The 21,658-nt window shown below is 34.6% G+C and overlaps 1 protein-coding gene across 1 annotated transcript in view; it reads left to right on the top strand.

The window, feature by feature from the left end:
• Positions 1-21,658, top strand: part of cntnap2a (contactin associated protein 2a) — a 294,840-nt gene that overhangs the window by 177,631 nt on the left and 95,551 nt on the right. Inside the window, exons 11-13 of the mRNA XM_043226988.1 lie at positions 1,946-2,052; positions 3,502-3,621; positions 5,348-5,548. Of these exons, the coding sequence (XP_043082923.1) occupies positions 1,946-2,052; positions 3,502-3,621; positions 5,348-5,548 (428 nt within the window). The remainder of the gene's footprint in view (positions 1-1,945; positions 2,053-3,501; positions 3,622-5,347; positions 5,549-21,658) is intronic.

The raw sequence follows: 21,658 nt of genomic DNA, 5'->3' as shown, positions 1-21,658 counted from the left end.
ATAAGAGATTTTTTTTTTATATTTAAAGGTAAACTGGTTTGATGGAATCATTTTCACGCTGTCAATGAGACAATTCCTAGACGCAAATATCCACACATTTTTCTTTAGTGCTCTTTATCTTTCCTTTGGAAAATTGTGATGGAAATCTCTTTTGGAAGCTAAGTGACCATGCAACAGGAAATGCTTGTTCAGGCTCACTGCTCTGCAATCTCCGGCTCTCTGCTTGGCCAGGAACAATAGTGAAATATTTGCAACTTTCTGGCTCCCGAGAACTCAGCTATTACCAAGGTTCTTTTCGAATCTATTACCGAGAAGCTATTACCAAGGTCTTATCTCCCAGTGACATGTTGCTGTTGACTCGGAGTTAATTTTTATTATTGGTCTGAGTCATCAGTGGCCTCAAATTTCCAGGGACGGTTCTGTTGCTGGAGTTTGATTAATGAACAGTCTAAACTCTATCTGTACCTTTCTCCTCCAGGCACAGATGGCCGTTGAGGTACCCCAATTAATCGAGACATGCCATCCTATACAAAAACTGCAGTTTGACAGCGCCGAAGCTCTAAAAAAGTACGACAATAGCACTAACGAAGAACTTGTCAGACTTAAGGTTCATTGTCAATGGCATTGTCAAAGCTCGTCCTATGAGACAACGGCCTAATGAGTATTAGCTCCAAGGGGATTGTTCCCTAATTTTATTTCATACCGCATTTTGCCGTGTAATGGATTTGACGTGCAGTTGGCAGGACTGTATGAAGAGCTGTGGAAGTGGACTGCTCACGTTCAGCAGAGTTTTTGCACAGAAAGAGCGCCAGTCTTGATACTTGGCCAATTGAAAGCACCTTTGAAGATGACTGTTTCTTAATTAAGTTCAGGAGGAAGTCAGTGAAGCCGTTAATTGTTTTAATTTTAAGTTTAATTATGATTTCAGTTGAGACTTCAGATAAAAGAAGCAGGCAAATCTGCACAGCTTGAAAACACATCTTTGCGTTTGTACGATTGCCTTGTGGAAATTACATACTTTTTGTTCCTAATGAGATGCTAAGAGGTAGGGTTTTTGTTTCTTGTTGTTGTTTTTTGGAGGGGGAAATGTTGTCAACATCATCTCAAAGTACAAAATGATATTTTTTGGTGAAATTATAAGTATGTTGTTTCATATTCAGTACTTTTCCTGAATATGATATATTATATAAACTTGATATATTATGTTTAATGCACTCGCTATGTACGGTATTTGAACTACTGTATGTTATTTGCATTTGTATGTTTTTAAATAATTTTATGTATATAATTATTTTTACTTGCTCTAAAATGTGTTTGTCTGTCGATCTTTGTTGCTGAAATAAAATGAATACAAATGAATTCTATATAAATAAATAATATAAATAAATGCTATAATACTATAATATAAGTATTGCTAAAATAACACTGCTTAACTCTGTAGTGTTCATTTCATTGTTTTTCTTTTTCACGTTTGCCCTTTTTTATTCATTGTATATTGAAAATCAAGCCAAACATATAAGTGTTACATAAAACGGGTACATTAAAGTGCTTTAACTGTTAAAGTTAATTAGTGTACATTTTTCAGTTTGAAGCTCTTTTTTTTTAATCGTTGTGACAGTAAGACCTCGATGAAGTAAATGATTCATTGTCATCCTCTTCAACACATTCTCAGTGTTTTAACTGAGCTGACACTCAGTAATGTGTTTCATTAAGTGCCTGCATAAACCGCGTTATAAAAGCTGTTGCCACAAAGTGCACAAAATTGGTTAAATTGTCATTCTTTTTAAAACGGCACAGCAGAAACATAGAGGTCTTGAAATACATTTGTAAAACTATGGATGTAAAATCAGAGCAAAAAGTATTAAAGTATTTTTCTGCTACATTTCCATTTACCACACATGTATTTAAATGTGTAGCTCTGTGTTTTTTTGTTTTGTTTTTTCAGATGTATGCCAAACCACTGTGAACATGGAGGCCGATGCAGCCAGACCTGGGATGGATTCACATGCACCTGTGATGGGACGGGATACACCGGGGCCACCTGTCACACATGTAAGATTGTGTGTTTTATTTTATTATTTTTAGTTATTTTATTATTTTTGGTTGTGTGCGCATATTTTAGATTATTATTTAATTTTACTATATTTTTTAATGGTTGTATATGCTTGTGTGTGCATATTTTATTGATTTTTATTTTGCTATTTCTTTTTTAATTTCATTTGATTATTTTCCTTAATGGTTGTGTGCGCATATATGCACGTGGCTTACTGCTGGTTATTTATTTTGACTAATTGTCATGTTTTTCTAGAAATTAAACATCTGCCAACATCAGCTTGTGATATAAATGCATTGCCACAGAAATGGTGGAGAGCAAAGAAAAGCTTTGTTTTACATGTAATGAGGGGGAATGAATGTGAAACTCAAAAGAGAAACACAATTCTGTTTGACTAATACGTAGAATACCTTTCTGAAAAATAATATTTGCTTTCCCCACATTTGCTTTTATCTATGAATAAGGTGTTAATGACGTAGAAGGTTTCTTGTTTCGACTGATTTCAGAACAGCTTAAACATGAAATCCTAAAATGTTCTGTTTGTTACCAGTTTTAAATTATACCTTGACTGAAATGGAAGCATGAAAAATTTGAATCATCAAACACAATACACAATATCAATTTTAGCTGTTTGATGCATTAAAATTGTTATTGTGTTAAAGTTTTTATTGATTGTTTTACATTTTAAGTGAAACAATTCTCTTCCCATATCTGTCATAATTGATTACTTTTGATAATTGATAACTTCCATTGCGTCAGTTCGTCACAATGCATTTAAAACCAGATCTATAAAGCAGAACGTTGAAGTTTACTACCTTTCGAAATGACCTTCACATCTGGAGTGGCACCTACGACTCCTTCACACACTCGCTAGGTTTTGAAACAGAGCTATTGATTGATATGAAAACGTCTGTTGTATTCTCTATGAAGTCTGTTCTCAGAGAAATAGTTCAGAATCACTACAGAGTGAAACTTTTTAAGACCCCAGGGGTTAGATGGAGAGGAGAAGAGACTGGAAGTTACATAGCGGCACCAGTTACACATAGAAGAAGAAGTCAATAGAAAAGATGTTGAACTCTGAGTTACTTCCCTCTAACCTCTCCACAGACAGAAACAAGGTTGTACTAGTCAATAGTCAAGCTGGAAAAAATAGTGTGTATATGATACTGACCAGTGCAACCTTGTTTTCATATTTAGACAATCACACACACACACATATATATATATACTGTACTTCATGTTTTGCACTAGCAAAGACGTTGTTTCTGTCATTCAAAATTTATTGACTAAATACGTTTAAATTAATATTAAAGAAAAATGTGGTTGTATTAGTATCTGTGTTTTATTTAACACTATGAAGGATAAAACTCCAAAACTTATAGATTATAATTATGAAGAGATTCTAATTAAAAATAAGAATTTTATTTATTAAATCTTCTTCCCTACAGCTGTGTATGAGCAGTCCTGTGAGGCCTACAAGCATTTGGGAAGATCATCCGATTCCTACTGGATTGATCCAGATGGAAGCGGACCGTTAGGTCCTTTTAAAGTCATCTGCAACGTGACAGGTAAAATGTGCATTTTTTAATTTATTTGTGGCTTACCATAGCACCGAATTCCAAAAGTTAGCGGATTGTGTCTGATTAATAAATCAAGCTTTTTATTACATGCTTTCAAGAACCCCAGTATACCATGTTTTTTTAAAATCCCACCTATCGCCTCCTGAGACAATCTTTCATTTCAGCATCTCAACCCAGTTGTTTTCAGGCCTCATGAGCATTCTTTTATCAGTCTAGGTCCACATCATCCCACTCATCTGAAAATAAATAAATTAAATGGAAGTCATACATATAGGGACATTCAAGTATGTAGGAACATCAGGACATAAAATGTTATCATTTCAGGGCAGGAACTGTAGTCATCTCAGAGCATAGGAAATCCCTGAGAGGACACGGTGTAGAGCAAAAATCATTCTGAAAAGAAAGTGTCTGTCAATTTCAGAAATATGTAATGTTCATTTAACATTTTTTAAAGGGTGAATCCTGTGGGGTTGTAAGGTTGTAAGGAAAGATTATTGCTACTGGATGAGGTGGATTTGAATAATATAAACAAACCAAAACAAAAATGCTTTTTAGAATGTCAGTATTTATTAGATCCCATTGAATAAAACTTGGAAAGTGAAATATTCCTATAAACAAAAGTGTTTTTACACATGGATCCTGAATTTAAGTTAAAATTGCTTATTTACTTGTTACTTTAATGAGAAAAATTATTTTACATTTCATGTCAATTAAAAGGCAAATACATTTTTCTAACTTTTTCTTTAAAAAATAAACTACTTTACTGCAGTATGTATTTTGACTTTTTAGAAGGGTTAAATTCTGGGGTGATTATTCATTATGAATAGTTTATAATTAGATTTTTTTGGTTAAATATTAAAATGAAACCATAAATATATTATTATTAATTAAATATTATGTATACACTACTGTTAAAATGCTAGAGGTCAGTCGTCATTTATTCAGCAAGGATGCATTAAAAATAGTTTTTAACACTGTTCTTAATTAGAAATGTTTCTTAAGCAGCAAATTAGAGTATTAGAATAATTTCTACAGGAACATGTGACACTGAAGACTGGAGTAATGATGCTGCAAATTCAGCTTTGCATCACTGGAAAAAATTACATTTTAACATATATTATTATTATTTTAATTGTTATTTTGAACACACACATCTCTCTCTCTCTCTCTCTCTCTCTCTCTCTATATATATATATATATATATATATATATATATATATATATATATATATATATATATATATACTTTGTGTACTTTGGTGCACTTTATAGGGAAACAAAAAATACGTGCCTACAAGTATATATCACAAAAAATGAACAATAGAGGCACCTTTTATTCCTTTTCACACAAATTTATAGAGTTTGATTAATAAAGCATACTTGAAGAATATCATGTTATGACTTCAAAAAAATATTAATATGCTAGGAGATCTAAAAACCAATACTTTTGAATGTTAGCATCACACATATCCAGTTTCTTATCTATGGGTTTTCAAAGACGGTAGGTTTTTTCTGTAGCTCACTGAGTACAAAGATGTATATATATATATGTTTGTGTGTGTGTGTGTGTGTGTGTGTGACAGTGGTGGAATTTCTCTGTTAGCATGAAGAGCATAAGTGTTACAGTAATAACATACATTTTAATAATCTGTCAGCTTTTCTTGCTATTCCAGTCAGTTTACCTTTTTAATGAGCATTATCGTATCTGTTTCAGAGGACAAGGTTTGGACGACCGTGGTGAATAACCTGCCGGCTCAGACAGCAGTGACTGGCTCCAGCCGGGAGAGACGGACAGTACTGCAGCTGAACTACAGTGCCTCTATGGAGCAGGTCACAGCTATAACCAACAGCGCTGAACACTGCGAGCAGCACGTATCCTACTCCTGCCGAATGTCACGCCTACTCAACACACCAGGTACAGAGAGATCGTCTGAGTGTGTGTTTGTGAGTGTGTGAGTGTGTGTTTGCATGCTTGCGTTGCAGACTATAGATGCTTATAAGCACTGGGGTGATAGAAGGTTATCTAAAACCTTGAACAAAAAAAATGATTTTACTCAACTGTAATGATACTTCTTACTGGAACAAATGAGGGTCAAGTGTCTTGATAACCGGGTAAACTGATGATAGAAAAGGATTGCGACCTTAATAGCCCCTCCGTGGTTGATGCGATCCCACTCTCCCCTGCTCTCGGTTTAAACCTGCTTATTTTTGGCGGTTTGCCCAGTTGTTTGACTGCAGTACCACCCTAGAACATGGTATGTGTTGTAATGGCTTGGGTTTCAGGAGAATTAGTGTTGCATTTGCTTACTTTCAGCGTGTATCCGTGGGCTAACAGCTGGACTTAATAACTAATTAGTGCTAAATAAAATCATAATGCAGAAGCGTTTCTGTAGAAAGGAAATAGTTCTTAGAGATGCAAGTTAACTAAGTATGGACACATTTATGCACAATTTTTCTGGTTAACAGGGTGGGCGGTTTAAGATTATCTCGCTAATAGATCCATGTGCACTCTTCTAATTAGCAGAGATTTAAATTGACAAGCTGTTTATGGAGTCTGCAGAAGAATTGGTTAAAGGTTAAAATGTAAGTAAGTAAATGTAATGGAAATAGAAGGGTTTGTCAAATCTGTTCTCAAGTAAAGTTCTCTGGATTGGATTATTATGTATCTGAAAAAAGCAGGGCTTACAATTTAAGCATAATTATCTAACATACATGTTAATGGAGAATATAATAAGAAGCATTTACACTTGTTAAAAAAGTTTGGGTCTGTATATTATTATATTAAGTTATTATTATTATTATTATATTTAGTCGACCAACATATTTAGTCGACCAAAATGCCATTAAAGACATTTATAATCTCTCAAAAAAAATTTAACACTGATAATAAGATGTTTAAAATGCCCCTGTTATGGGTTATGAAAGGTTCATATTTTGGTTTTGGGTGTCCCGAACAACAGGGTGTTATACATGCAAGGGAAAAAAAAAATCTTTCTTTTGAGAAACAATAACTTTATACACAGTGTACTTTCAGATTTAAAACTTTGCAGGACACTGCATAAAAGCTCATTTTAAAATGTTATAATATTTCACAATTTTACTGCATATTTATCATCAAATAAATGCAGCCCGGGTAAGCATGAGAGACTTATTACAGAAATATTACAAAAAACCTTACCGTCCTCAAACAGTATTGTATATAATGTCATAATGCTGACCGAAGGATTTTCCTGCTCTTTCTCTCTCACACGGCACTTAAAGCCTCTTCGTTTTCATCCCTGCAGTTCGCAATCATTCACCTTCTCTCTCATTCATTTGCTCTTATATGCTCTGCCAGTCTTTGCCACTATCCCCTGGCACTCCTGCGACCCATTTTCTGATTACAGTCAGCAATAACAATTTGCAGTGTGGCTGTGGCTGGGCGCTGATGCTAATCTATTAATGAGCATGCAGCACAGTGAAGGCTGCTGTGCATGTTCTTACTGTTAATCTGACTTGGAATAAAGCCTCTGCTCTTATTGTGGACTCGTCTCTCTGGGCTTCTCTCCCACAACATGTTTGATTCTATGCCATCTATGTGAAATTAGGCATGAACCGAAACTTACTCTCAGCCCACTCTATCTGCACATATCATTGCAGGTGAGGGCAGAGGAGGCTTGCTCAGCCTCGACGGATGTATAGAGACTAAAATTAGTTCAGTAGAATCAATAAGCAAAATGGCATGTCTTAAACCTCTCATTTTATTTTTCACACTTAGTATCAAAATTAGTTAATAAATAAAAAGACAAAAAACATGTTTCATGCCAGTTTATGCTTGTATAACAATAATAATTACATTTTTGACAATAATATGACAATAATGACATACGTATTTAATATTGTAATTTAAAAAATAATTACAGTTCAGTATTTTTAATTTAATACTTAAATTCCTTTTTTTGCTGCTGCTTCTAATTTTCATTTATTATTATATAGTAATATTTTCTGTGTAAAGCATTTAAATGACATTTAAATAGTATTTGTAAATTGCAATTACTATTAATAGTAATTGCAGTAATATTGCTTTAATAAAGCTTGAAATTTTAATTTATTAAACTCAGGTTCACGTTTATTTCTAAAGCACATTTAAAAACAGCTAAAAGCCAATCAAAGTGCTGTACACTGTCAATAGCACAAATACAATAAATAAAATAGAATCTTTAGACGAGTATGTGGCTTCTGGAGGTGGAGTTTTCCTATATCGTAATTATCTTGTGGGGATGTAGGGATGAAGTAGATTTGTAAGATAAGCTGCAGGTAAACTTTCAATGATTTGTAGACAAATAGAGTTAAATTCAATTCTGTAGTAATCAGACAGCCAATGCAGGGATATCAGAATGGGTGTAATATGATCAAATTCTTTTCAACCCTTCCCTAATCTAGCTGCTACATTTTGTACTACTTGTAAATGAGCAATTTGAGTTTTTGAGATGCTGCAAATTACAGTAATCCATCCATGATGTGATAAAGGCATGGATGACAATCTCTAGGGAAGATTCAGAAAGAAATGGTTTAATTTTTTTAAATATTTCATACAATAATAATAATAATAATAATAATAACAATAAAAATATTACTATTCCTAACAAACACCATGTTCGAGCATACGGGTGTCCATCAGTATGCATGGCACCCAGATATCCTAGGACGGGGGTCAATGACTGTCTCTGTGGTTGTTTCATCTGACCTCCAGCCATATGTCTTGGACACTTGCGTAAAGAGAGGAGCGGAGCTGTCAACTGATCGCCACCTGGTGGTGAGTTGGATCCATTTGCGAGGGAGGAAGCTAGACATACTCAGCACTCCCAAACATACTGTGAGTGTCTCTTGGGAAGAAAAGTCTTCAATTCCCATCTCCAAACCCAAAGCTGAAGAAGGATTCCAATTAAGCCTGGCTGGCTAGTGAGACTCCTGAGGCAGCTGATAGGTACCTGTGGGCGAAGCGGGCTGCAGCCAGGTCTGGGAGCAGCTGCAAAAATGTCTGGGAGGAGTTTGTTGAGGCAATGGAGAAGGTCGGCCTCAAAGAGGTTCTGGCAAACTGTTCAGCACCTCAGGAAGCAGTGCCCTGCCAACACTATATACAGTGGGGGTGGGAATTTGCTGACTTTAATTGAGGACATTGTCGGTGGAAGGAATACTTTCTTCTCTCCTCAGTCCCAACAAAGAAGCAAAGGTCGGGGGCTTAGAGGTGGAGTCGACCATCACCCAGGCTGAAGTTGCCGAGGCAGTTAAGAAGCTCCTCGGTGGCAAGAAACCAGGGTTGGATGAGATCCATCCTGAGTACCTCAAGTCTCTAGATGTTATGGAGCTGTCTTTGCTGATACACCTCTGCAACATTGCGTGGAGGCTGAGGTCAGTGCCTCTGGACTGGCAGACTGGGGTGGTGGTCCCTCTTTTAAAGAAGGTAGACCAGGGAATGTGGTCTGACTACAGGAGGATCACATTCTTTAGTCTCCCTGGGAAAGTCTATGCCAGGGTACTGGAGATGAGAATTCATCCAATAGTTGAACTTCACTGGTTGTGGAACACTGGACCAGCTCAATACCCTCTTCACAGTACTGGAGGATTCATGGGAGTTTGCTCAACCAGTCCACATGTGCTCTGTGGATTTGGAGAAGGAATTTGACCGTGTCCCTCACAGTGTCCTATAGGGGGGTGCTCTGGGAGTAGCTCCTGGGGCTCTTTGCCAAGGGCTGTCTGGTCCCTGTATGACCAGAGCAAGAACTTGGTTCACATTGCCAGCAGTAAGTCAGACTTGTTCGCGGTAGATGTTGGACTTGAAGAGGGCTGCCATTTTTCACTGGTCCTGTTCATTGTCTTTATGGACAGGATTTCTAGGCGCAGACGGGGGCCAGAAGGGGTCTGATTTGGAGACCATGGGATTACATCTCTGCTTTTTGCAGATGATGTGGTCCTGTTGGCTCCATCAAACCAGGACCTACAGTGGACACTGGAACGGTTTGCAGCCGAGTGTGAGCCAGCTGGAATGAGAAACAGCACATCCAAGTCTCAGGCCATGGTTCTCAGTCAAAAAAAAGGGTGGCTTGTCACCTTTAGGTTGGTGGAGAGTTCTTGCCTCAGGTGGATGAGTTTAAGTATATTGGGGTCTTGTTCATGACTAAGGGAAAGTAATGCAGTCAATGCATCTGTCTGTCGTGGTGAAGAAGAAGTTGACTCACATCTCCTCCACATAAACATTTTAAAATCCTTTCTGCATTATTATGTTTCATAATGATATTTGTTGTCTGTGTAAAGCATCTTTATTAATGCACTTTTAACAGGAATGTTTGTTTGTATAGCACAATGAGAGCAAAACACAATATAAGAATGCACACCTGAGTCTTGAGCTCTAAACACCACTTTTCTGAATAACCCTGTTTGATAATAACATACATTTAGCGAGATTGTTTTGAGATGGGAGTGTTTGAGGCATTACATGATGAGATTTACAGAGTAGTTTATTTCACCATGTTATGTAGTGAATGATAGCTTGTGATGTGCAATGGACTGACAGCTTGTCCATCACAGCTCTGCTCTCTGGCCTTCGGTCATCTCTACTGAAGAACAGTCAGTGCTGTAGTATGCATTTATGCACCGTGTTGTTGAACATGTAGGATGTGTCTGTGTGTTTATATTAATGCAGTTTTCTAGTTTCGCATGATTTATCTGTTTCCAGATAACTTTGTTGATTTTATAATAGACAGACAAGATCACATTTTGGGGGATCAGTACTGTTAATCGCAGGGAAAGCAGTCAGCCAGTCAGCATATTGACAGAGCATATGCTTAGCTGATGAGTTGTGTAGTGTCCATGTCACCAGAAGCACCATGGCCAATCCTGGGTTTTGAATGGAATTGTTTTATAATAATTATTAATATTATTAATCATTTATCTTTCTCTGAGTCATGTTAGAACTACTTTGTAAACTCAGAATGATTCTAAAGAAATTATTTCCTGATTTCAAGGTTAAAATTATAATTTTTTGAACATCTTTTTTGCCACTAAACGTTTGCCACTTCTCTGATTTTGTTGTTCTGATTAGTGTATTAAATAATCTTTGATTATATTTAATGATAGAATAAACTGTATGCAATGCATTTTTTTTTTCTTTTTATTGGAGTAGAAAGTAATATATTAGTGTATAACATTAGGCATTTTTTCAAGTTGCAGGGATGTGTAATTGTTAAATATTTAATTTTCATTTTATAAAGAGGTGTTAAATCATTAGATATTCATATGAATCATCAGTTTGCCAAAAACAATAGGTGCATTTTCTCCTGCTTGTCAGAGATCGGGAATTGTCTCTTTAGACAGTTTGTGCTCAGACTCATATGAAGAGACGGCGGAAGAGAAAACTATTTCCCAAAATATGCTTTCTAAATTGACTGTCAGGTTTCATCAAATTATGGAGGGCTGGCATTCTGCAACCAAATGAAGCGTTAAATCAGAATTGCATCCAGGGTGCATTAAGTTTGGTAATTGGGAAGTTAAACTGTAATTGTCCTAATTTCTTGATGCCTTCTACCCACTCATGGATGAGCCGTCAGGTTGTTATATTCCATCCTCTCGTTCTCTGCGCCGTCCCCAGTGTCCTCCAGCCTCTTGACCTCCATTAGCTTAACATTGGGAACAGAGTTGAGAGATGTCTGCCGTACATGTCCGTATGTCATCCCTTCCCATTACGGCACGATCAACAGTGACGTTTTGTTTATTTCTCGTCCCCTATAGAGGGACCAGGGGTCCATTTGTATTTAAATTGTTCTCCTTACAGCTAAATTAACCACCTTCCACTGTGATTAGGCCTTGGCTGTCACACCAAGGAAATTGGATGTGACGATGATGAATTGAGAAAAGTGTTTTTGTTTTGTCTCCTCCTATTTTTTGTCCAGTCATGATAAACAGACAGCGTATTGTCAGCTGGTGGCTGTGGCTGATTGTATGAGCAGAGCATATAAATAAGAGCAGACAGTGAGCCATGAACCATCAGGATGCTTTGTGTCTGTGATGTCCACACAATTAAAAGAGTTCCTATTCTTGATCAGCGAGCAAATCTGAGAGACATGAGCTGAGCGCTCAACTTCAAAAACAGGATTTTTTTATTTTTAGGCTAGTCTTCTGTGCTGTGACAAAAAGAAACAAACATTGTGTGAATGTTTTTGTATTTGAAAATACATACACAATTAAATATTGCTTTTATTATTTTCTGCTGCAGGAGACTTTGGGGATTTGGCTATTTGTTGCTAAAGATTGCAAAAGCAAAAAGCTTCAGTGTTGGCTTGATTCATAAGCTACATAAAGTATACAGTGTAGTGGTGTTCAGAAAGTATGAAACGTAGAAATGTTCTTATTATGCATCTTATCTAGTTTAATATAATGTAAACTGAAATGTAATAAATTGGAAAGTTTAAAGGGCGTTTTAAAAAGCATTTTATATTTAAAGGTTTATACTCATAAAGTCCTTTATAATGTTTTTGAAAGCAGTCTCTTATGCTCAGGTCAAGGCTGCATTTATTTAATCCAAAGTACAGCAAAAATATTTTGACTAATTAACAATTTTCTATTTGAATATAATTTAAATCGTAATTTATTTCAGTGATTTCAAAGCTGAATTTTTAGCAATATTACTCTAGTCACATGACCCTTCAGAATCCTTTAATTAAATTTAATTAAATTTAATATAAAACCATGTATTAGTAGATTTTTCTCAGGTTTCTTTGATTAATAGAAAGTTCAGAAGAACAGCATTTATCTGAAATAGAAATCTTTTGTAACATTATAAATATATCATCATTATCAGTTTTGGCACTTCAGATATGCTTTACTCTATGAACTGTCATATGCTGTAATAACTGAATGCCTAGTAACGCTGATCACATTATATTTTCTGTTGTCATAAATAAAACAAGTATAAATAGTAAAACGGGACCCATTAAAACTACACAGGAATCACTCTCACTATACTCATTAAAATCTGATTTATAATTGTGACTCACAATGAACTCCCAATCTGAAAATATAATTTTATTCTTGTAATGGCAAAAATGAATTTTAGTGTGTCGTGATCCTTTAGAGATCATTCTAATATTGTGACAGAAAGTTCAAAAGAGAGCAGCATTTGTGCGAAATATAAATTCTTATAAATTGCTTCTACATTTCTGTCACTTTTGATCAATTAAAAAAGTTGTCAAAGTATTAATTTCCTGCAAAATGTATAATATTGTAAACACAAAACTTTCTAATCTGCATTTACAACACTTATAGGGCATGGGTGAACAGAAATGCTCAATGCATCCCATGAATATTGCATAGATTCTTTGCTGTGATGTTCTTTCTGTATTCTGGTCCTAACCGTAAGAGAGTTGTAGATCCTCTTGAGACATAAAGATTTTATAGCAGTATGTAATGTAGGAAACCGCAAAGGGCAGCCCTGAGAATGATTAACAAGACACTCTATGGAACAGAGGGGGAGACATGCAGAGAGAGATAGGTTGACTTGTGTTATTGCCTAAGGAGTCCTGCTCTCCTTTTCTATCTTTTCTCAAATTCAAATCACTCCTGCAATCTTCCCATCTAACAAATCTTCTACAAACCCCAAGTGTAAAGTATGTTGTGCTTTTTTTCCAGTTCAAGCAAACACGGTCATGTAGATTTACAGCTCAATCAAACTGTTTTCTGAGTCTAGGAAGAAGAAAAAGAACAATGTCAATGCATCAAAATGTCATATTTTTTTATGCAAAGAGCAATAGTAATAGCTTGCCAATGTCAGCATTTACTCAACCTTCTGTTGTTCCAAGCCTGTATGCTGTTATTATTTTGAACAAAAAATAAGAAATGCTGCCCTTTTCCATACAGAAACAGTTCACGTTACATTATGTGTTCTGAATACATAGAATGAGCTACGTTAACAAATAGATGAAACTGTCTAATGAAGTCACCTTAACATTAAGGTTGAAGCACTGATGGACTATTTTAATGATGTCCTTACTACCTTTTTAGGCCTTGAACATGACAGTTGCATTGCTGTCTAAGGAGGGACAGAAAGCTCTTATGAAGTAGACTGAATGGTCCCACTTTGTATTAGGTGGCCATAACTACTATGTACTTACATCAGAAATAAATACAATGTTCTTACTGTGTTCATATTGCATATCATAACAATTTTGCTGCTATTGAGGTGGGATATGGGTACGGTTAGAGACAAGTTTAATGGTGATTAGAGAAATTATTTGCAGATGTAATTATATATATATATATATATATATATATATATATATATATATATATATATATATATATATATATATATTATTATTATTATTATTATTATTATTATATATATATATTTTTTTAAATATAAGTACAATGTAAAAACATGTATAACATAATAAGTGCACTGTCCCGAATGATTAATTTAAATGCCAGTACACAGTAGTCAAGGCCACCCAATATAAAGTGGGACCGACTGATTTGTTCACAAATAAAAATTCAGATTCAGTGATTTATTTGAGGCAATATTCGAGTAAAAGACTCATACACGAGGTCACATGGACTATTAAATTAATAGTGTTTGGAGGTTTTTGAAGGTTTTTGTGTGATGAGTAAATGATGATGGATTTTCTACTTTTCCTCTTGATGCTAACAGTGGTGCTTGCTTGGAATTTCTAATTAAAAATGCTTCTGAAAACCTGTCCTGCCTCTCGAAACTATATTATTATTTACAAAGAACTTAAAAGCGCAACTACATCATTCATTAATATTAATTGCTTTTGTTGCTGCTATCAGAATAAACGCCTTCTGATATTAGTTAATTCATCATATTTACTTTCTGTGTTGACCTTAAAGGTTTGCTTGCTGGTCTATTAAGGAAAAAGCTTTAGCCTTAAAATGTTGTTTTATGTTCGTCCTGGTTTTTGTTCGGTGGATATTAAGATAAATTATGTTGCATAAACATAGAGTAACCAGAGCATGTCCATGCCACACAATTTAAAACCAAATAAAACTGACTTTTGTGCTTTGGAAATTATTAGAGGTGCTCAGATGGTTTATTGCCGTGACACTCTTAAACTGAAATTGACGTCATTTAGTTTACTCTGCATGAACCCAACTGTTTGCCCTTTGACCACCAAAATATTCATATCATGAAAAATATGCAGAAAAATGGCTCAAATGCATAATGAGATGCAAAGTAAGCGGGTGCTCTGTCAGAGTGAAAACAGTCATAGCTTTTTAGCCGAAAATGATCCTAGTGCGTCACAGTGGTCCGAAATGTTTCTGTTGGTCAGTAATGTTTTGGTTCTGTGTAATTATAGTTTTACTCACAGCGAGAGGTGAAATGCTAAAAACTTGCTATGTAATAATGTTTTTGAATGTCAAAGAGAATACTGTATTTATGTGTAATCTCACAAGAAAAGAAAAGTTATTTTGTAGTATTTCTTTCTTGATTAGTTCTTTATAGTCCATTAAAGTGTCAACGTTGTTTTTCACTATCAGCCTGAAAGCACAAGGGTCATATACTGTTGCCCCAAAAACTATTTGTTTTCAAACGCAGTGACATTGAGACGTTTTAAAGTGTCCAAGCACGTTTTGGGTCTAATGTTTACGTGGGCCAATATCACTATTTCACACATGATTTCCTCTTACAATTCTGAAGAACAGAAATTCTGTAAATCCTAATTTGCATACGACACCAATAATCTGATATTAGCATCTGATATTAGCATTTACCGTGACAGAAAGAGCGTGATTAGATTTCATTCCCCAAAACAGACTCAAATATTCCTCTCCAGATCGCATTGTTCTTGTGCAACCTTTAGCAAATGTTAACTAGATCTGAGCGATGTTTGTTTTGTCATGGAGCGATCCTATTTAGAGACGAGTCAACAGTACGTGTGCTATGGGCCACGCGTTTGCTTCAGTGCCGTGTAAATACATTTAGCATTTCTAAAGTGTCCTTGTCCCTCATGGGACCTGGTGACAGTACAGGAACTTTAATGAGGGGGTGGATTCTCTGGGATGGGGAAAAGGCACTTTTTGTGTCAAAAATGACCCTTCATTGTTAAAGATGGAGGAATTTTAGACCCAAAACTAATGCAAATAAAGTATAGCGCAAATTTAAGTTTTGGTTAGGGTAAACTTTTCAAAGGATTAAAACGAAAACATTTATTGATATTAAAATAATTTGTGTTTGTGTGTGATGTAAAGCAAATGATGTAAAATGTCAAATTTAAAACCATAAATAGTGTTTTGCTGATGATATAAACAAATGCATTTTATATAATAGTTTGTATAATAGTTATCGATGTTTCCAACTGCAAAAAAAGTTTTAAATGAATTATTAAAATACTAAAAAAATAAATGAAAGCTAAATCAATCAATCCATCAATGAATCAAAGTTGAATAATGAACCACTTTGAAAACACTGAAGTGGGCCAAAGTGCTGTACAGAAAAAGAAAACTAAAAATAAGATATAAAATACATCTAAAACACATTAAGAAAACAGAAAAATCATATGTATATATATATGTGTGTGTGTGTGTGTGTGTGTGTGTGTATATATATATATATATATATATATATATATATATATATATATAATACTAAAATAACACTCACATGGTCTGTTCAGTAAGTTATATTGTCTTAAAGTTCATGTTTTAATTTATTATTCATTGGAAATAGACTGATTATTATAATGCTTTATCATCTAAACGTTTGACAGGGTCCATGGGCATATTCTGTGTGATGTCAAACCACATAAGAAACATTCCATTTACTTCAGTTAACTTGATAGGAGCTGCCTTGATGTTATAATTGAGGACATGATGTTTGATGGCTTATTAGCATGCATGCTGTATATATCAGATATAATAGAAATTGATTGAATTCCTGGCTTATTAGAAGCCTGGAGCTTTTTGCGGATCTTTGAATGGAGATCTGCGTGTCTTACTCGGAGTTAATGATCAGGCAACAAACCAAGTACAAGTCTTGTGCACCCAATCATTCCCACCGTGAAATATGGCCTATTACCATTTGCATATATTAATGCATCGTTAAATTCAATAATGTTGTCATATGTTTTATTGACACTGTCATATGTCATTTCTCAGCCCGCTTCGGTGCATGACTGGAATACCTCAAATCTTCATGCCTAGTTTTTCAGATTGAAGCTAATGGTAAATTGGTTAAGTCAGGTTATCTTTTTTTTCTTCAAAGCGAACAAGTCATCGAAAAGTACGCTTCCGAGACGAGACGCCCATATATCAATGCCACATTTACAGCGAAGTAAGGATCCCTAGTCTAGTGCGCTGCCCGTGTTTATGTGACAGCCGTCTGCGGCGTTATGTCTGTGAGCAGAAATTAAAATTTAGTCGTGACAATGGGATGGACTTTACCCAGGATGCAGTCTGTCTCCCATGGCAGCAATAGCAGGAAAACAGTGTCCAAGAGGAAGGCGCAGTTAATTGCGCTGGGCAGCAACGCCACAGTGTGCCTCATGTGCTCCAGATGGTTCAGGACAACACAAGCTGCTTCATTATCAACATGGTCAGCCCTGTTTGTGCCTGCTGGCAAGAGGGGTTCATGGATTGCTTATGGTTTAAATTAGTAGTGCAATCCAGGAAAATGGCCTGTCCTCTACCTTTACTTATTTGTGTCACTGGTGCGCCAATGTTTTCATATTGACATATAAATAGAGTAACACTTTACAATAAAACACTTAGTATTAAGTTGAATGTATCTGTTTTGTTGTTTATATAAATTAGCATTAGTTAGTGGTTTGTAAAATAAAAAGTAAACAATAGTATATCAAATGTAATTAATAGTTATATAACAATAATATAGTTAAATAGATTTATTTGTAGTATGTACTATCATTCACAAATTTGGGGTCTGTAACCAAGGCTGCATTTATTTGATCAAAAAGCTAAAAGATAATCAATAAAGTAAAACAGTAAAATTGCAAACATAACTTTTATATTTTATTACATTTCAAAATGAAATTATTACTCCAGTTTTCAGTGTCATATGATCTATTAGAAATCATTCTAATGCTGATTTGGAGGAACATTATTTTTATTATTATTATTGTTGTTGAGAACGGTTATGCTGATTAATATTTTTTTTCATGATTTTCATGAAGTTCAACTGAACAGTGTTTACTGTTAATTCCTGTGTCTTACAGTTTTATTACTTTTAATCAATTTAAAGCATCTTATGGAAAATAAAGGTGCTAATTTCTGTAATAATAATAATAATGGTGGGTTGTTTTATTTAACTCGACTATTGTTTCATAATTAAACAATAGCTAACCTCAGACCACCGTCTTGTATTTTACTTGTAACAGAAAGATGCATTGACTGAATCATCAATAACATGCCCGTAAACAAACAGTACTGAGACCAGAGAACATATTTTTATGTAGTTTCAGCCGTCAATGAGACTGACCCAGCCACTAACCCAACAGCTGGGCTGAACAAAAACTACCCCACACTGGACGAATCAACCCAATATATGACCTAGCGTTTGGGTAAAAAAAAACACAACAGCATTATAAAAGTATCACAAATTTTTTCAGCAAGGTATAGCTATATGTGCAATTCAATGGTTCAATAATCATGAAGGCCAGGAAAAGACTCAGGAAAGTGTTAGAAAAACATTTCTCAAGTACATGACGACATTGCTTAGCTCATGGGCTTCCTTTCCCACATAGTTGTATTTACATCCTGCGAGAGATGTGCAAAAAGCGCTGTGGTTTCCTTACAGGACTCAGAGGTGCCTTGGAAAGACTCGGCATTCTCGGCTTAAAAGTAAGAAATTTCCATTCCGTACAGTGAGGAGATAAAAACAGAATTTTTTCTCAGTGATTTTCACAGTCTCAGAAAATGCAGGTTGACATGGTTGCATATTTGTGCGTGCCCAGACACTCTTCACACCCTGCTGATATCACATCCTGATCCTGACTTCCTGAGAGATACAAACTGCTGAACAAATGTGCGATCTGAGAAAACCGCATCTGGTTTTAGGCATAACATCTGCGAGCCCATGAAATATTTAACACAAAGTAATGCATTTACATTATTTTAGACAGAGCAGTCTAGTCTTCGCAAAGAAGATTTTGTGTTTTTTCTTTTTTTTCTTTCAGATAACATTGCAATAGACTGTTCCCTGATGTGATAGCTTCTTCTGCGGCGCCTTAAAGGTGCGGTATCAGATTTGATAAGATGAATGATGAAAGTTATAATGAGGGGATTTAAATGGATGAAAAGATTAAAACATTACAATGGAAGATTTAACAACTGGGAAGGGGTGAACATGTAATGCTTCCTAATGAACTGCCTGGTCTCTTTTTAGTTTGTGACCTTCAAGCTCATCAAAAGTTTTTCTGACATGATTGAATGATTTGTAATTTGCCGGCAATGAAGTTAAATGTAACTCTGAACAATTAGGGAAGGTCCCAAGCAAATGTGTGAATATGAGCTGTTACTTTAGCACATTTGGTAAACACTTAGCCTTTGACTCAGTGAAATGCATTCGCAGCTTTGAAAAATCATTCATTTATGCAGTGCACATCTCTCTGTCTGACTGAAGGCAATGTCAGAGTGGAGTTAACTCTCTTTGTGCGGGGTTAATAGACAGACTGTCTTGTATATCCGTGATTAATCTCTCTGACAGTAATGCTGTCTGTCTGTGAAGAGTGCCAGACGGTACAGAGAGAGAAAAATGATAGACGATAACCCTAACCCTACACAATTCAGCCTATTTGATGAAGTAATAGATCTACTTTTGGCGGTCCTGTAAAAAGAAATCATACAGCTTCCTCTTGAGAAAAACTCTTACATGAAAGCACAAGGTTTTTAGAGTCTGTAGATGATTTTCCTTTGAAAAATATGATGACAGATTGTATGTTGCAAAGTTGTTCGTTTTATTTTTCCATATGTGTGTAGTTGAGCTCTTAAAATGGTTCTCAAAGAGTTGTTTCATATCATATTGCATAGTAGCCTTTAGAGATGTCATATTTTTATTTACATTATTAAAATAAATGTTAATTGTTCAATAAATTATTGAATGTATATTTTAATCTAAATAATAATAAATATTTGATATGTAAATATAATCACTATAATACATATTTGGATTTTATGTGCTATCATATAAATTAATATTTTTATTAGAACTATTATTATTAATCGAATTATTAATTAAATATATTATTTATTATTATTACTATTAATTACTATTATTTTATACATACAAATTATGTAGCAATTTAAAAATGAATGTATAAATATATTATGAATTTTTTAGTATAAAAATGTAGAAAATTTTGTTTACATGTTAAAACACAATACATAACATGTCAAAATGTTTATTATATTAACAATAAATATCAATACTGAATAATAAATATTTACATTTTTGTTATAAAATGTTAGAAAAGGCAGAACAAGTTCTCAAGATGTATCATAATTATAACTATTATAACTAAGACACTTTTTTAAATGATCACTTTACTAAATAATATTAATAATATTACTGTTATTACATCATTTTAATCTATATTGTATTTCATTATATTTAACTATAAAAATATAATTTATTATTATTATTATAAATATTTGTATTATATTATCTATAGTTATGACAATAAATGATGACATTTTTGTTTAAACTATTAATCAATTTATTTTATTTTATTTGCTGAGTTTATTGAAAGTCTGAGCAGTGAGGTTTCTGGGTCTCTGAAAGTTGAATACTCCTATCCTACCACATAACAAACTGAATGCACTCTCCTTGCATTACAGTTGATGCTAATCTGTGGGAAACAGTAGGCAATGCTAATGATGATGTGATAACAGCAGCCCTGTGTGCCTGATGCATTCGTTCCAGATGAACTGCCGCTTTAATGTCCTTTGAACATTCAGGACGTGCTACGAAAGTGTGAACAAGTCTGACCACCCATAATCTCTACAGGTAACAAATGACCAGCCTGACTCTCTGCTCCTCCAGACAGATCCATAAGCCACCACCATAATCAGTACTGAGAGGAGACTAATGTATGGCTTGGCAGGAAAAAATAACTCTCTTAGCAGTCCTGCTTGCACTGAAGCTTGAATAAAATCACAGCCACGAGTTGGCTAACAGTCAGCTTTATGTGTGAAGTCATCTCATCATGCGTCCATAATGTTTTCACAGGCTTACCACAGTCATGAAAAATGTTGAAATTGTGATTTTCAGGCCTGGAAAAGCCATGGAACTGTAAAAGCTCATTGAAATTTCTTTGGTGAATGTAGTTTTTCTATTTTTATGCTACTTATAGAACCAGAAGCCAGCATGAAACATCAGTCTGTCCATCAACCATTTTATTGTAGGCATTTGTGCACTAAAAAGTCAAAAGATTGGTACCTTGAATCTCTTAAATCTCTGCCTACAATTGCTGTAAAATCATTTCTAAGAAGAAAAAAAAATCCTTTTCTGGAAATCATGAAAGACTGGAAAGGTCAGTCAAATTTCTTGAACAAAAACAGTTTTGAGCTATTGGGATATATATATATATATATATATATATATATACTATATATATAGTTAGTTTGATATGATGTGAAGGATTTATTGTCATATTTAAACATTAAATAAAATATATATAAAGAAAATTAATTAAGCCCTTTTTATAAGCACTAATTTTTTTTGTGACTGTAATTTCATTTTCATTACAAAAAATGTAATAAAAAATCCCTCCTGTCCCCCTATATTTACTTCTGAGTTTTCCGTGTAATTTCTATTATTTTTAATGGTAGTTTGAAGCGGTGGCATTGTTTTAGTAGTTTTTTTTCTTTAAATTGAAGGAAATACAAGAAATACTACCACAATAACTACCATGAATACTTTACAACATAATCTAATGTGTGTTTATTTATTTATTAAGATTTGAGGTGGTTTGTGTTTATTAAAAACAATTTCACACACCCAATGTGGTCTTTTAATTTTTAA

The sequence above is a fragment of the Puntigrus tetrazona genome, chromosome 24, assembly GCF_018831695.1.
Source record: "Puntigrus tetrazona isolate hp1 chromosome 24, ASM1883169v1, whole genome shotgun sequence".
Classification (NCBI taxonomy): domain Eukaryota; kingdom Metazoa; phylum Chordata; class Actinopteri; order Cypriniformes; family Cyprinidae; genus Puntigrus; species Puntigrus tetrazona.
The sequence above is the reverse complement of the archived record's forward strand: the minus strand, read 5'-3'. Positions and strand labels throughout refer to the sequence as shown.